The following is a 16,950-nucleotide window of genomic DNA, read 5'->3' as shown; positions in this document are numbered from 1 at the left end:
GATGTATATAATCTGAATTTAGAAAAATGCCTATTCCTCAGTATTCTGATATTTAAGAAAAAACATCAGTAATGGAAGAATCACTGTAGCTATGAAAACTATAACCAAAATACTGTATCATACCACTTACTGATCTTAAAAAACAAAACAAAAAGCAAAATAACCCACCAGAAATCCCGCTGCATTTGTCACTTCATACTTCTTAACCGGCATAGGCACAATATAAAAATAAGATAACTTCCCTCTTTTCTTTCACAAGGTGGTTCTTGTATTATCAATACAATTAAACAACTGTATGGACTTGCAATGTCTCAATGCAACTTTATTTTGACAGTCCTTCCAGACTGAAGAGAAACATGTTTTTCTTCATTGACTTCCAACTTTTAATGCATTTTTTAAAGTATTTAAGAAAAAGAAAAATGCAAAACCTATTAACTTGTCACCATAATTTAGGACTAGGAGTTTAGAATTCAACATTCAATGACACCAGAGATACGTTAGATATTTAACTAAAAAAACCCCCAAACATGAAAACATCTCACCAGACCATGCTCGATGTGCGTTATTTCGCGAGTGTCTCTTTGGAAGGGAACGAAGTACTGTGGATGAGACATTGCGAAGGGTTTGGCTGACTCTTGTTAGTAATCTGTAATGACCTTCTCGTCCTTCCCTTAAAAACCCGTGTAGAGACATGGATGTATTCGTCTATTTTCACAAAGTTATTCAACAAAGTGGAAAAAGTTAACTCTTCAGACCTGTGTTCTGATGACACATCCAAAAAGTTTTTTATGCCAGTGGCACCACAAAAAAATTTTCTTCTCCAGTAATCCCAATTGTGTGTGGGGGGGAGGGGGAGGGTGAAAAAGTGACAGAGGTTTTAAGAACTAGAAATAGGTGCAGGTTAATTATTTGTACTGTTCATGCTGTTCCTCAGAAACCAAAGTATGTTCCTTACCAAATAGAGTATAATAAACTACTGCAGTTGTTTCTCACGGACACAAAATGCCAAGATAATTTCTAGATGAAGCTACAAGATTCTTTCAATTTGAAGTGTGTTTAACACCTTAATATTGAACATATGATATCTTGATAGAGAATAATACATAATACATTCACAGCTTTTTTATCTTCAATGGCAGTAGATAAAAAAAAGTCTCTCATTTATGCAGGTGAGACTAGCAGAAAAACAGAAAAAAGTGTTCAACAATACCTATTTTTCAAAGATGTATTGAGCTGCAACTTTTAAAAACAATTTCATGCTGTTTTTGATGAAATCAAGAAGACACATCCAGTTAGATAATTCTTTACAGCAGCATGCACTGTCCCTCAGTATCAAAGTGTTGTTTTTCCATTTCCAAGTAACACCACCTCTATGTTCGCATCCTTTATGCTGAAGTGCAGGAATGTTCCACTGTTGCAAAGTGACATCTTAGGTTTTCAGTGAAGAAGGGCACTTGTAGGTCCTTTTCATGAATTCACAAATCAGCACTCAGCCAGGCTGCAATCTAATGCTGACACTCACTACACTTTCTGTGCCTGCGTCTGCACCAGCCTGTATGCCCCTGAGGCCAGCACTGTGCTGATATTAGCAAATCAGAAGAAAACATTGATGCCAATACAATGCTGTACACTAGAAAGGGTACATTTTTTTCACCAATTTAGTATGATTGGGATTTCCATCCCCCCTAAAACACAGAAAATCTGCACAGAATGGACCTGAGCCTTTCAAAGTCAAAGTGAGTTTTCATACTAAGCAAGCTGAAAGGTCTTAAAAAAGAAACTTGAAGCTTCCTGGGACTTTAATGAACAGCTAACAATGGGAAGGAAGGAAGGGGGAAATGGATCCCTGCTTTCTTAAAACATATCAGGAAATTCTGCACTGTCCGCTCCCGCGTTTCTTTCAATGTGGGAGAAAGAGGAAATTGATAACACTGCTTTACTTGGCAGTCAATTCTTTCCACTGACCTATGTTTAACTATACCTTGTGTCGAAACAGATTTACCACAATACCATTTTATATATCAGAAAAAATATTCTGAGATACAGCACATCAACTAGCTCTCTCTTTGTAAAAGGAATTCCTCTATGAAATTTTTTAAGTGAACTGAAGGTTGAATCCTTGTTTCAAGTCCCATTATACTGAATATCACTAACTTCCTAGAATATTTGTAGAGATACAAGGCAGGTGAGGCTTTTTTTTTTTTAAAACCAATTTATTCCACTCCAACTGCAGCCTCTCAGCAAACCTCTTTCTGCTCTTGGTGGGGATTATTTTAATTCTATCATATATACTAATAGACCATGTGACAAAGTTCCTCCTCTGCCCTGGTGGGTCCTGCGCTTATTGGCAGATTTGCTCACCTCAGAGGTTCACGGCAGCCCTCAGTTTGGCCACTTTCGTGGCTCAAATCTGCCGTTCACTCAGTTAGCCTCATCACTGGCCAGCTTGGGGAAAAGGAAGAACAATCCCCGCAGTCTCTGCTGATCCACCTAGTGGATCGGGGAACAGGACACCGACCTTCCCCTCTGGTGGAACCCACAGTGCAGGTCAACTCCTCCGATATCAAGCAGGGAGTTGGGGGGGAAGGAGGGAACCCAGGCCCGCCCTCTACACCGGGTTCCAGCCCAGGGTCCTGTGGATTGCAGCTGCCTACAGCGGCTCCTGTATCAGCTGCGTGACAGCTACAACTTCCTTGGCTACTTCCCCATGGCCTCCTCCCAACACCACCTTTATTCTCACCCCACAGGACCTTCCTCCTGATGTCTGATAATGCTTGTACTTCTCAGTCTTTCAGTAGTACACCTTCTCACTCTCAGCTTCTTGCTCCCAGCTCCTCACACGCACAACACAAACTGAAGTGAGCTTCTTTTTAAACCCAGGTGCCCTGATTAGCCTGCCTGTCTTAACTGATTTTAGCAGCTTCCTTATTAGCTGCAGGTGTTCTAATCAGCCTGTCTAACTTAATTGTTTCCAGAAAGTTCCTGATTGTTCTGGAACCTTCCCTGTTACCTTAACCAGGGAAAAGGGACCTACTTAACCTGGGGCTAATATATGTGCCTTCCATCACTCTCCTGTAGCCATCTGGCCCGATCCTGTCACAAAACAGTAAAATCTTGTTCACTAGTGATAAAAACCCCTCCGCAATCCTTACTTTAAATGAAATTTATGACACAATGGAACTCTTAGGCATGTTTGAAAAGGCATTCTTAATGGTTACATCCTTTTCACCTGTTGTCGCAGTTTGAGCCCTGAGAGCTGCTGAAGGCTGGGTGACAACACAGAGCAAAAAGGATTCATATCAAATTACTTGTGCTGAAAAACCCACACTTGCACAGGGAAATCAGGAGCCCCACAGATGAAGTGCTGTGCATAAACTTCCTATTGCATCTTTGCTGCACAAAAGAAAGGACAGGCTGAATCTGCCTCGTTGAGAAAGATGAATTGTTACAGTTGTGGCTGTCGAATGCTAAACTTTCACTAAAAAAAACCACTGATAAACATGACAATTGCAAAATCTGATAATTAAGAAGAGACACAGAAAAACTAACACTGATTTACTTTATGCAAATTTCATTTGATTATTTTGATTTTTCATGTTGATTATTAATTTACTACAATAAATACTTGGACCAGCACAAAACTGGTGGGCTAGGTTGATCGTCAACCAAAGACTCATTACATATAAACAGAAAATGGGGTGAGGGGAAAATCAGTTTAAACATGTACAAAACAATTGTTTTGTACATTTTCATTGTATTAGCTGTTCAATGCCTAAGCAATATCAAAAAGAGTGAGAACGGAATTTAAATTTTGTGACAGATACAAAAAAAACCAAAACACACTTTGGGCAAAGTTCAACCTTTTCTTGTGTAAATGACTTAGAAGGGGTAGTAAGATGTTGCTGGTCACATGCAGTTACACAGCAGGGTGGGCTTAGGGAGAGCAAGTGCACCTCACAGCTTGCTACTCAGCTTCTGAGTAGAAGCACTATGCATGATCAGCTAGCACTTGCTGCAGACAGTATATGCCAGCCAACTTGACATTCCCCATAGCTGGCAGTCCACTGCTCGTTTTCGGGCTCTGTGCTAGCTGGTGCGTGCTAGCTGAGCATTCTCCTGAGCTGCCGGATGCTTATGCAGAACACTGCCAAACCATGTGTGTCAATGTTCCCCCATAGCATCTGACTCCCTGGAGACCAACAGCTGTCTACTGCTACCAGCTAATAAATTACTCTTAGTTCAAATGGTGCTGCATTGTGCTGTGGGACTGAAGGCTCTTGGTTCAAATTCTGCTGATGACCCATGTGGGGAATCATTACGCTTAAGCAGGAGCAAAATTTCTCTATGCTCTTTCCACCTACCTCCTATGTACCCTGTGCCACAAAGGATGGATTGTACCCTTTCTTGTTGAAGATTAAAGGTTTATGACTCATACTGCAAAAGTACCAAGGACACAAAATCCCAATGAAATCAGGGCATTAAGCCACAATCATGTTGCTACAAGTAGCTTTTAAATTTTCGTTCATGCATTCAAAATTTGTTCTTCGCAGCAAAGAAGTTAATCACAACAATAGCCATTGCAATGCACAATCAGGAGGAAACAGATGGTGTGGTGCAGCATTTCCCAAACAGCAGCCATCCTCCCCTATCACCAGAAAAAATAATCTGAGTATTTTCCTTGTTGTTTGGTTACTATAACAAAAAAGTACATGGACAGGATTTCTTCTGTGCTCTATACTGCATCAACAGGCTAATTAGCAGTTTTGAAAAGATAGCTATATTCTTTGAATATTAATTGGCACTACTAACTAAACTGCACCTGATCCCCTCATTCTGCTTTGTAAACAGTAATATGCACAGGGGAACACTGCTGTGACTACAGTTAATGACTATGAACAGAGTGGTGGAATCAGAAAAATCATGAAATGGAGCAGGTTTAATTTTTCCACTTACTTATTTGAATAATTTCTAATTTCAGCTGCACACAAGAATATCATTCCATTAACTTGCATTTTATAAGTTGTCATTGACTCTTCCCTTGAGAATTTATGACTGTCCAAACATTCCCTCCCCCCCGCCCACAGTAAAATAATTTTGGATTTTCTTTGAGCTCATGAAATTAATTTGCTGTTTGACACACTCGTTATTTCTTTCACCTGTGTGTGCGTACAGGTGTCTTATCTTTGCTGAACAACATCTTGAAATCCCTGATGTCATTTTCCCAACACTGATGAGTAAGTTATTTCCTACAACTTTGTATTAACCATACAGCTCTGAAAAGTTCACATGTAGCACAAAATGACCCTCCTCCATGAGTGCAAAAGGTTCTGGTATCAGCACCAGTGCAGTTCTGGTGCACAAGAGGATGCAAGGCACGCAGGAGGCATACATACCCTATATGCCCTCCAGCTCCCAGCACACAGGTGGTGGGGTGGGCTGAAGGATCCGCTGCTCTGTGGAGGAGTCCATCTTCTCTCCCACTGCTCCTGAAGGGGGTACCTTAAACCTGCAGCTGCTTCTGCAGACAGAGCTGAAAGCACAGCTTTGCAATCACTCTAAATCAAAGGGTGTACGCCAGTTTACATTTTGTATATTTGGGGGGAAAAAAAGTTAAGGTGCTGTGTATGTCCTTCAACAGCAGCACATGCTCAATGAGATCAAGAATCCAGTGAACTGGGGGAGAAAGCACAACAGATGTTTATTAAAAAAAGCTCAAGCTGTTAATTAGCTCACAGCACACAAATGATTATTGATCTTGCTGAAAAACTAACATACAAACAAAATCATCTCAACTGGAATTATATTATATTGTCCAATAAATTAGTTCCATTGCACGTATATATGAAATTTAGATTAAATGATTCCTATTTTGTATTTTTACTTGTTTCAGGTGTCTGAACAGAGGTATGCTAACTATAGAACCTGTATATTACTTTGCATTGTACTGTATTTGTTTTATAAATACACGTGATAGCTCTTTCAAAGGATGATATGATTGTACATACATATATATATTTTAAATAAATTCACAAGAAGAACACATACCCTAGGCAAAAGAGATTGGTTTTGCATTAGCTGAGAGAGTGAAGCCCTCCAAGGTTGTAGCTCTTCTCTGAACTTGGATGGGTAAATGCTGCCACTCAAGTGCAAAAACCCTTTTGAGAACCCAGAAAGGCACACTTGGGAACTCCTTCCTGTGGGGTACCCTCAAGCCCTTTCACCTCCCCCCCCCCCAAGGAAGAGCTGAAAAAGAAAAAAGGAAATCAGCCGTTGCCACCAGCTAATTAAATAACAAGTGCAAAGTCTTAGGACACAAAATCCAATCTTGTTCTTAAAAAAAGGTACATTTTATTAAAAACAAAAAAAGAAAATACATTTGAAAACTTAGGCTATTGTTAGATTTAAAAAACCCACTTACAAGAATTAAGTATCAAGAATAACCTTCTTGAGGTCCAACTTAAAGGTTACAAGCAAAACAAAAGCATTTGGGGTTAGCACAGAGGAGTCCACAAGCCATAAAGAAATAAACAGAGATAAACCTAATCCCCTAGACATTTCCTGATCTACTTACATACCTGGGGTTTTAAAATGAGTAGTTTCTAGATACAATTTGATGATTTTTCTTACCTGGCCCAAACTCTTACAGCATAGCTGCTCTGGCCCTTCTTTCCCAGAGAACAACACAGACAAAGGGGAAGTTTTTCCCCAATTTTAAGAAGTTCTAGCCTTCCCATTGGCTCTTTTGGTCAGGTGCCCACTCCCTTCCTTTTACCTATGCAGGGAGACATTTTAACCCTTTACAGGTAGAGCAAGTAGAGAAAACTATAAAATCCCTCTTAGTAGTTAACTGGCTGGCTGGCTGCATAAAAGGGAGCTACCCCCCACCCCTTCATTTATCACAAATCCCCAATACATTGCCAGTAAATATTCGAGGTTAGCAAGTATATTATTAAAGCAATACCTGACTTCATTAGAAATCCAGACACAAACCCTGAATTAGGTTGCATGTGAAAATTAGGTTAGTTGTCCAATCTTAGTCCTGATAGCCTATCCCCAAAGGTGGATTATGACTAATAGCAGGTGAATATAAGCTGTTCAGGACTGAGGTAACTTGACAACTTCTTCACTTGTCTATTTACATATGCATATTGTGTCATAGCACAGCTGCCAATCCCTCACTCTCAGGCATTTAAATAGATACCTCTCTCAAAAAAAAATCTTAACTTTATTTTTTAACCACATTAGTGATTTTTAGGGCATGGCTAAACAGTAAAGATTAGTTTAATGATTTCAGTTTAAAACCAAAGCAAAATATTTCACAACTTATGAAATTCCATCATGTATCTTCCCTTCTATCCATAAAAGGATTCCAGTATCCTAGAGAAACCTGGCAATATTAATATTTCTTGAAATTATACCTAAAGGTAAAGGCTGTCAAGCCTAAAATTTGCCTTTTTTGGACGTTGTCCCATATTGTAGGTCTGAACTTCCCAGTTTAGCATTGGATTGGATTAAAAAAAAGAAAGTTATGACCTGTGTGCTAATGCTATAATTGGAGATAGCACATGGGTAGCAATTTGTACTAGTCATACAGGTAATGAGATGGGCTGAAGTGGATTATTTATTACACAAACTGTAATGGTGGCACTGGTCACAACCCACTCTAGAGAAGGTTGTTTAACAACTCTCTCTGACCTCCCCATTCCCACCCAAAACAGCAGTATGCAGGACAAGATGGGTGCAAAACGCCAAATTTTGACACAGACACAGCAGGAGAGAAGGGGCTTTGAGTGTTCTGAAGTAAACAGGTTCCAGTTATAAGCTTTTAACAGGTGCACAGGCTCTGGGGTGGAGCCAGAAATGAGGAGTTCAGGGGGTGAGAAGGGGCTGAAGCAGTGGGTGAGGGCTCTGGCTGGGGGTGCAGGCTCTGGGGTGGGGCTGGGGATGAGGGATTTGGGGTACAGGAGAGGGCTCTGAGCTGGGGGGTTTGGAGTATGGGAAGGGACTCTGGGCTGAGGCAGGGAGTTGGGGTGCAGGAGGGGGTATGGGCTCTGGGGTGGGGCCAGAAATGAGGGGTTTGAGTACTGGAGGGGGCTCTGGGCTGAGGCAGGAGGTTGGGGGGAGGGGTCCAGCTGGGGGTGCATACTCTGGGGTGGAGCTGGGGATGATGGGTTTGGGCTGTAGGAGGGGTTTCAGGGCAGGAGGGGGATCAGGGCTGGGGCGCAGGAGGGGAGCAGGCTCCCGGTGGTGCTTACCTCAGGCGGCTCCTAGAAGCAGCGACATGTCCCCCACTCTGGCTCTTAGGCGTAGGTGCGGCCAAGTGGCTCTGCACACTATCCCATCCGCAGGCACTGCCCCCGTAGCTCCCTCTGACTGCGGTTCCTGGCCAATGGGAGCTGCAGAGTGGGAGCTTGGGACAGTGGCAGCGCTCAGAGCCACCTGGCTGCCCCTAGACCTAGGAGCCAGAGTGGGGACATGCTGCTGCTTACGGCAGTCGCAGGGAGCCTACCTTAGCACCACCGCACAGCCAATTGGATTTTTAACGGCCCGGTCAGCAGTGCTGACCGGAGCCGCCAGGGTCCCTTTTCAACAGGGCATTCCGGTCGAAAACCAGATGCCTGGCAATCCTACCGGGGATAGGTTTTGTTTATATAAGTCTACACAAATAAAGTGGAGGATGGCTGCTTTGTGGCTATGTACATAGTCAATTTAGTTTCTCCCCCCTCAGTCAGCTGGATTACTCCAATCAGGCCAGGACTCGCAGCTAAATGCAGGGAGTATTAAAAGGGATGCTTCTGCTGCTACCACTGCTTTGCTCAGAAAAAAAAATTTTCCCCCGGTTACTGGTAGGACAATATACACTGACCTAGGAGTCAAGTGAGCCTGAATTCCATTCACACCTCTTCTCCACTATTTGTCCTAATCCTTTTCCTGCATTTAATAATCCTCTTTTTTCTTGTTTTATCTGGCATATTGTTAGGTATAACTGTTTTAGATTAAAGTATATGTTTAAAAATTCTTCATATTTTTGTAGTATTGCATTGATTGTAAATGTGTAATATTAACTTTATTTTATTTTCACAGAAGTAGTATTACTTCTAATGTCTTATAAAGATGGCATGTTATTATAAATAATATCTTTTAGAGATCTTTAAGAAATATTAAGAAAATCCCTGAACTGTCAGAAGGCAAAAGGATTTTTCTTAGATCATGCAGTACTGTGTGTTTTCCTTCCATTGGACAAGTCTATAGGGATACAAGACTGACAAATCAGATAAAGGGCTATGTAAAACATTGAATAAAGGCTGAGATTTTCATAATATAATGAACACACAGAACTCATTTTGAACTGCTTATTTTAAACAGCACTCAAGTGAGCCTCCAACAGGGTCTTTTTGCAAATTAACATTATAATTAAACAAAAAATTGTGAGAAACATTAAACTGGAAAGGAGGGAGTTGTCAATGTGAGGTCTGCCAATTTCCTAGTCAGACAAGCAAACTTTAATTCTAAACTGCCTGATCAGAATTCTTTTTCCAGCCTGCTTATCAGTTAGAGAACTATCACAGTCACTTCTTAAAATCACAGGTAATGAACAGAGTAAGAGACTTTTTAGATCATCTGGAATTGTCACTAAGAAGAGTCAAGGTTTAAAAACGAAAAGCTCTCTGACAGTTGGGAATCAATAGCCATCTTTCTCTCTCTCAAAGCCTGGAACAAATGTGATGATGATGCAGTTACCATGGTTACAATTCTTAGAGAAAGTGAGCAGCTCATTCTATCCTTAGAGGATTATTTGCCTGAATGTGCTGTTTTTAATTCAGTAAGCAAACATGACACTGAAGCTGATTGAAACGTGTTACATGCCAAGCTTTTGGATACAAAAGGAGATCTATTGATTTCCCATAGTTGAATATATAATTTTTTCTTGTATTCAGTGGTGCTTTTTTCTTGCATTCAGTAATTCTTCTTGCTTTTGGATTTTTGACTCTTTTTAGAGAGAGACTTCTTCAGAGATTTACTGAATCAGGTTTAAGCACTGTCTATGACTGTGTCAGGGCTTTCCAGAACCCAGATGTACAGAGCACTTAAGTGATTTGCTGTACTACTCAGTCAGTCAATGGCCAGTCAAATGATGTTGAAAGACACCAATAAACTACACACACTGAACACACATAGATATGAAATGACATGACCTCACTATGGAAGAAGCCTTGCAGACAAGATGGGAGCAACAATAAAGAAAGGGCACAACAAATGAATCCCTACCAAAAAAAAAAAAAAATCTTATCCTACATCTAAGATATCCTACATCTACACTCACATGAAAGATCTTACATTAGATTAATGCCTACAAACAAATGGTATGGAAATTGGGAACCTCCATGCCCAAGACCTCCATAAACTAAGGGTCCATCCCAATGAATATCTTCCTCCCCGCAAAAATCAGGCCTTATAGGGGAGTTGTCACATTTGCTGTGTCCAGACTGTTTTTCCAAATTTATAAGTGGTGCTTCCCATTTACAAGTCAAAGTTACATCCGTGTCAGCCATCCCTGCTGTGCTGTAAACATCATGTGAGAAGTAGAGATGGCCAATATAGTGCTCCTCTGCATTGTGCAATCAGAAAGCCCAAGTCAGCTGGCCATATCAGCTGTCTCTGCTCCCATTTGTAACAAATGGAGACAGTGACCATGGGGATCCTCTGTTAGCTCTGAGCATTACTGCATTGAATACCTCTGCTCTATACCCCTAGAGACAGAAAATAGAACTGGAGAGCACTACACCTATTGACCTGTCCCTATTACAAAAGTAGATTGGATTTCCTGATGCATCCTGACGGATGTATCCAAGCAGGGAAGGGAAATGGGAAAGTCATAGAAGTTGCAATTCCCATGACGGATATTCAATAATCATAAGCATGCGCAAACACACACACACACACACAGAGTATGTTTTGAACATACAGTATAGTGAATCCCAATCAAACAAAAATCATTCTGGGAAAAGTTTTGTGGCTAATACACAATCAGAGAAAAATCACAGAATGCTGATTTATTGATTATTTACCTGCAGAATGCAGATCTAGATAAAACTTTTCCGAAATCCAGGTACAAAGAAATGGGGGTTCGGTTCAGGCCCATTTTAGCTCAACTATCAGTTTACACAGACACTGCTGCTGTACTGGACATTTCTAAAGATTTATAGTAGCAACTTCTCCCACAATCAAATTACGTCTTTCCCTCTCTTCAAACATTTGAACTAGGATGATGAAAATTGCAAAAATCCATAATACCTGGACACTGCAGAAACAACAATTGCTGCTTAAAAAAATCCACATAAAACAAAACAAAAAAAAACAAAAAAGAAAAGAAACAAATGACTGCAACAAAAAGAAAAGATCAACTTATTTTGTAAACAGTCAAAGTCCTGGAACCTTGTATAAAGGCAATGTAAAGATGCTATGATTAGAAGACTGGTAAGGTCATCACTAGGGAGAGGAACAGAATCCTTCTCCATAATTCAGCAGGGTGAATAAAAATTGATCTTTATTTAAATCAGCTTTTATTTAAACAACAAGTTTTAAAAATAAAATAAAATAAACTTGTTTAAAATGAAATCTGAATTTAATACCAAATACTAAGCTTATTATAATCTCTTACAACAATTATATATATAAAATTTAAATGTTTTAAGAGATAAGTGTGTATGTATCTTACACACATAGAATCCATGAGCCTCTATCACACACTTTGAGCTTTAGCTGCTTTCTATACAAAGAAAGAATCGGGGGGTAAGGGGAATATCTAATTTTTGAGGTCATGCTTTATAAATAGGACCCTACCAAATTCATGGTTCATTTTGATCAATTTAACAGTTTTAGGATTGAAAAAATAGTAAATTTCATGATTTCAGACATTTAAATCTGAAATTTCATGGGTGTTGTAACTGTAGGGGTCCTGACCCAAAAGGGGGTGGATGGGTCACAAGGTTCTTGTAGAGGGATTGCGGTATTAACACCCTTACTTCTGCGCCGCCACCAGCAGCAGCACAGAAGTAAAGATGGCATGGTAGGGTATTGCCACCCTTACTTCTGTGCTGCTGCCTTCAGAAGTGGGACCTCAGCCAGCAGCCACCATTCTCCGGCCACCCAGCTCTGAAAGCAGCAGCAGTACAGAAGTAAGGGTGGCACGGTATGGTACTGCCACTCTTATGTCTGTGCTGCTGCTGGCAGGGCTCTGCCTTCAGAGCTGGGCACCTGGCCAGCAGCCATTGGTCTCTGGGCACCTAGCTCTGAAAGCAGTGCAGAAGTAAGGGTGGCAATACTGCAACCCCTCTACAATAGCCTTGTGACCTCCCCCCACTGTGACCCTCTTTTGGGTCAAGACCCCCAGTTTGAGAAATGCTGGCTCCCCCAAGGAATCTGCATAGTAGGGTAAAAAGTACACGAAAGACCAGATTTCATAGTCCAACAAGCCTTTTTCAAGGCCATAAATTTGATAGGACCCTAGTTATAAATATGGCACAATAGTATGTACTGTATTAAGGGCTTGTTTTGTTTAAGAAAAGTAAATGTGATATATTGTTTTGTGTTTAAATTCCAGTTACCATCCTAATGAAGCATGATACAAATCATGAGCAAAAAGTTAAATTATCTAGTAAATAAGCAATATATCATTTACCATTTTCTAACATACTCAAAAATGTACCATTAAACAATTATATCGCTTAATATTTTCAGATTCTTTATTTAATAAATGCATATATAGTGTTTTACCCTACAAGGTATCAGTAAGATGTACTAAATCTAATGCAAAGATTCTATTTAGTTGTAAATCAACATGTTCTAATGGTTAGATCAGCAAATGAGAATGCACCTTTCTTTAGAAAATAAAGTAAAAATGGAAAAGTTGATTACAACTTATTATTTAAATTGAGGTTTGGTGATTTCAATCAATCCACCCTGCAATTCAGAGCACTAGCTCTGCCACTTTCTGCTGCCTTTAGAACAGCACACACCTATGAAAAGCTATTGTAATTTCCCAGCATGGGGGTTTCAGGCAGTGGATCTGTGTAATAGTCAGACCACTGGTCACACCCACTTCCCCATCAGACTGCCTTGGAAAAAAGTTGCTGTGGATCACTACACCCTAAGCTGAAAGAAGATGTAGAGTCCATGTGTGCAATCTGCCTCACATATGTAGAAGTGCCACTATGGTCCAGCGGAATTCAGGGCTTTGTGCATGCATCCACAGAGAAGGATGAGAGCAACTTTTGGCCCTTAGCTATTTGGCTGTTTCAGTTTTTCCCTGAACAATTTAATAAAATTATATCTTGTTTACTTTAGAGTGATGTGATGGGAAAGAGTAAAGAAACAAAATATTTAAATTATTTACATACACACTGTAGAAATACCATGAAATATTTACCAGCTGGTCACAAACAGAGCAATTTCTAAGCATGGCAGCCAAACTCCTTCTTCAAAAGACACAAAAACGGTCTTCAGATTTGTATTAGCTTATTATTTGTACTAGCAAGACCTGGAAAAATATATTTAGGATAGTGTACCTATACAGCCAACTTCAACACTACTAGTCTATGAACACACTTCTGGCTGGAAGTAATGTAATGGGATTTTGCAATTCTATTGGAAGAATTTTCTACTATAGTCAATTAAGATTCTATCCAGTATCTTCGTGGAACATAACTGAACAAGTCACTGGTGCTCAGTACTATCAAGCACAAGCAGCTGATTAGATTATCAAAGACAAATGGAGTAAATTCCAAGTTCATTTGTAATGGATGGATAATGCTATAAAATACTGAACAGACGTGAAGTCCGCTCTCTCACTCTCAAATTTGCCAACTCCATTCAGTTGCTTAAACATCAGATTTTCTTTCCAGAAAACTGAAAGAAGAATGCATAAATTTACGAAATAATAGGCAATTGTTGAACTTCTATACAAAGTCAAAGAACCTCTACAAATGATGCAGACAAGTGCTGGGAACAGACTTCCTCAATAACCAGCCCCTTATAATGTTTTAGGAAGCTAATCTTTTTTTATTCATACAACAAGCTTTTTCTCATATATAATTAAACCAAAAATAAGGTTAAGAACCAGGAACAGATCTGAAACAGTTAAGAATTCTTATTTGAAAACATAAATTAACTCTGGTGTAGAACAAGATAAACCTTCATATAAATTTGCTGGTTTATAAAACTTGAAATTTTCTTGAAAATTGCTTTAAAAAAGTTTCTTCCCAAGTGTCTGTTCATCTTCAGAATATATACTGTTGTAATCTCCACACAAGGGCCTTTCTGTGAACAATCCATTGGCTATCTAGCGCCTCCACCCCCACTTCCATTAAAGGATCATCTGAACAAGCTCCCCTTTCTCTTCTAAAGTGAGCCCCTCTGTAGTAGAGGGGATCAGAGTAGCGTTTATTCTTAGAAACTTAGTGGCAAAATCTATTAAACCTGTAAACTTACAAAACCCCTTTAATTTACATATCTTGCTGTCAAACATCCACATGTCTGATGTACATGATGTTAGCTCTTAGCTATTCCCTGGCCTTCATAAACAAACAATCAAGGCTTTTCATAAATGCTAAGGCCAGAAGGGGCCATTATGATCATCTAGTCTGACCTCCTGTAACACAGGTCAAAGAATTTCACCCAGTAATTCCTATATTGAGCCCGTAACTTCTGGTTAAACTAAAGCATATATTTTAGTACAGCTTTGACAGAGTTTTCCTGCAACAGTGCTGTCTTACCTTTTAAAAAAATATTTAAGGACACAATTTAATAAAAATATCTGTGCAGTTTCTATCTGAGTGAAATGCAAACAAGGGCACTGTCAGAAATGCCATAAAACTGTCTGTCGGATTATTATTTTAATAAAGATAATTGATATATTACTCAACAAAATATTGCACAACCGTGCTAATGTCCAACCAAGCATACGTAAGGTGTGAATTACTGTAGCATTAATTCATTAATGGTTAGAAGTGCTATAAAGTAACCAGATGGAAGATGCTCTGCAAAATTGAAGTATTTTATGTTCTTTTTGAAGATTTAAAGAAAAATTAAAAAGGCTGACCCAAACTAGAACTCTGGATCTGAACATCCCAAAATGTTGAAGAAGTTCTTTTGGAATCCAGATTCAAAACCTTGCAACGAGAGCAAGGTCTGAGCGTTTTCTCCTCAATCTGTTGGAGATGTATTGATTTATTTTTGTAAACAAAGGGGCCAGAGAGGGGGTAGAATCAGGATGATAATCCAAAATGGTTTCTAACAAACTGTAAATTTAACACAAGTCACATGTTATGTTTAACATACATGACTGCATTCCTTTAAAATACTTCTTGCTGAAGCTACATTCTATCCTAAGAATATAGTATTTCAGACCCAACACAGATTCTGCACATCAATGACTGTACAGCAAGAAGTTATTTGTGAAGTAAATACAAAACAATATATGCTTGGATCTTATAAGGATTTTGGTATCAACAATAGACCAATCATAGTATAATGTGATTTAGAATTTTTAAATTGAAATAACTGTGCATGTTACTCTTTTTATATCATAAAAAGGCCCCATTTCAGGAATCACTGTAGGGGGTATGTGTAAAGAAGACTAGAGTTCCAGAAGTTCCGTTTTGTGAAGGATTTCAAAAAGTGGCTTCATTTCAAATCTAAACAATAAAAAATGGTTACTAACCTTCTGTAACTGTTGTTCTTTGAGATGTGTTGCTCATGTCCATTCCATGTATGGTGTGTATGCATTGCTTGCATCATTAGTGGATATTTTTCTGTCAGTAGTATCTGTCAAGCCAGCTCTAGTGCCCTTTGGTGCCGCACGCTTATGCGCCAGTATAAGGAGCACTACCAGCCACACACCCTCTCAGTTCCTTCTTGCCCGCCAACTCCGATATAGGAGTAGGAGAGTGGGTCGTGTAATGGACATAACACATCTCGAAGAACAACAGTTAGGGAAGGTTAGTAATCATTTTTTCTTCTTTGAAGTGCTTGTCCATGTCCATTCCGCATTGGGTTACTCACACCAGTACCTCAGGAGGTGGGCTCGGAGTTCATGGACTGCAACACTGCTCTTCCAAACCTGGTAACATCTTGAGCCAGTAGGGTAAGGGCATAGTGGGATGTGAAGGTCTGCACCGATGACCTAGCGGCGGCTCTGCAAACATCTTGGATTGGAACCTGCGTGAGGAATGCTGCTGAAGAGGCCTGAGATCTCATGGAGAGAGCAGTTAGGACGGGTGGTGGTGCAACATTTGTCAGCTCGCAACATGCCCGAATGCAGGAGGTCATCCAGGATGAGACCTGCTGGGCTGACACCGGAAGCTCTTTCATCTTTTTGCTAATGCTTGTGACAAAGTTCCTCCTCTACCTTGGTGGGTCCTGCGCTTATTCGCGGATTTGCTCGCCTCAGAGATTCATAGCAGCCCTCAATTTGGCCACTTTCGTGGCTCAAATTTGTTGTTCACTCAGATAACCTCATCACTGGCCAGCATGGGGAAAAGGAGAACCACCACCCATGCAGTCTCTGCTGATCCACCATGTGGAACCCACAGTCCAGGTCAACTCCTCCTATGTCTGATCAGGAGTTGGGAGGTTTTGGGGGAACCTGGGCCCGCCCTCTACTCCGGGTTTCAGCCCAGGGCCCTGTGGAATGCAGCTGTCTAGAATGCCTCCTGGAACAGCTGTGCGACAGCTACAACTCCCTGGGCTACTTCCCCATGGCCTCCTCCCAACACCTTCTTTTTCCTCACCACAGGACCTTCCTCCTGGTGTCTGATAACGCTTGTACTCCTCAGTCCTCCAGCAGCACATCCTCTCACTCCCAGCTCCTTACACGCCTCTCCCTAACTGAAGTGACATCCTTTTTAAACCAAGGTGCTTTGATTAGCCAGCCTGTCCTAATTGATTCTA

The 16,950-nt window shown here is 40.3% G+C and overlaps 1 protein-coding gene across 19 annotated transcripts in view; it reads right to left on the bottom strand.

Annotated features, from left to right (window-relative positions):
• The window catches only part of MCF2L (MCF.2 cell line derived transforming sequence like), a 262,711-nt gene that overhangs the window by 160,235 nt on the left and 85,526 nt on the right, over positions 1-16,950 (bottom strand). For 2 of the 19 annotated variants that reach the window (XM_043504739.1, XM_043504822.1), the window contains exon 1: positions 543-1,771. The exons of 16 other annotated variants lie outside the window; for them this stretch is intronic. In XM_043504739.1, the coding sequence (XP_043360674.1) occupies positions 543-693 (151 nt within the window). In that variant the 5' untranslated portion in view covers positions 694-1,771. Of the gene's footprint in view, positions 1-542; positions 1,774-16,950 lie in introns of those variants that run through there. One more of the 19 variants, XM_043505408.1, reaches the window with a different exon arrangement.

This window comes from Dermochelys coriacea, chromosome 1, assembly GCF_009764565.3.
Source record: "Dermochelys coriacea isolate rDerCor1 chromosome 1, rDerCor1.pri.v4, whole genome shotgun sequence".
NCBI classification, from domain to species: domain Eukaryota; kingdom Metazoa; phylum Chordata; order Testudines; family Dermochelyidae; genus Dermochelys; species Dermochelys coriacea.
This window is presented reverse-complemented; position numbering and strand designations above follow the sequence as displayed.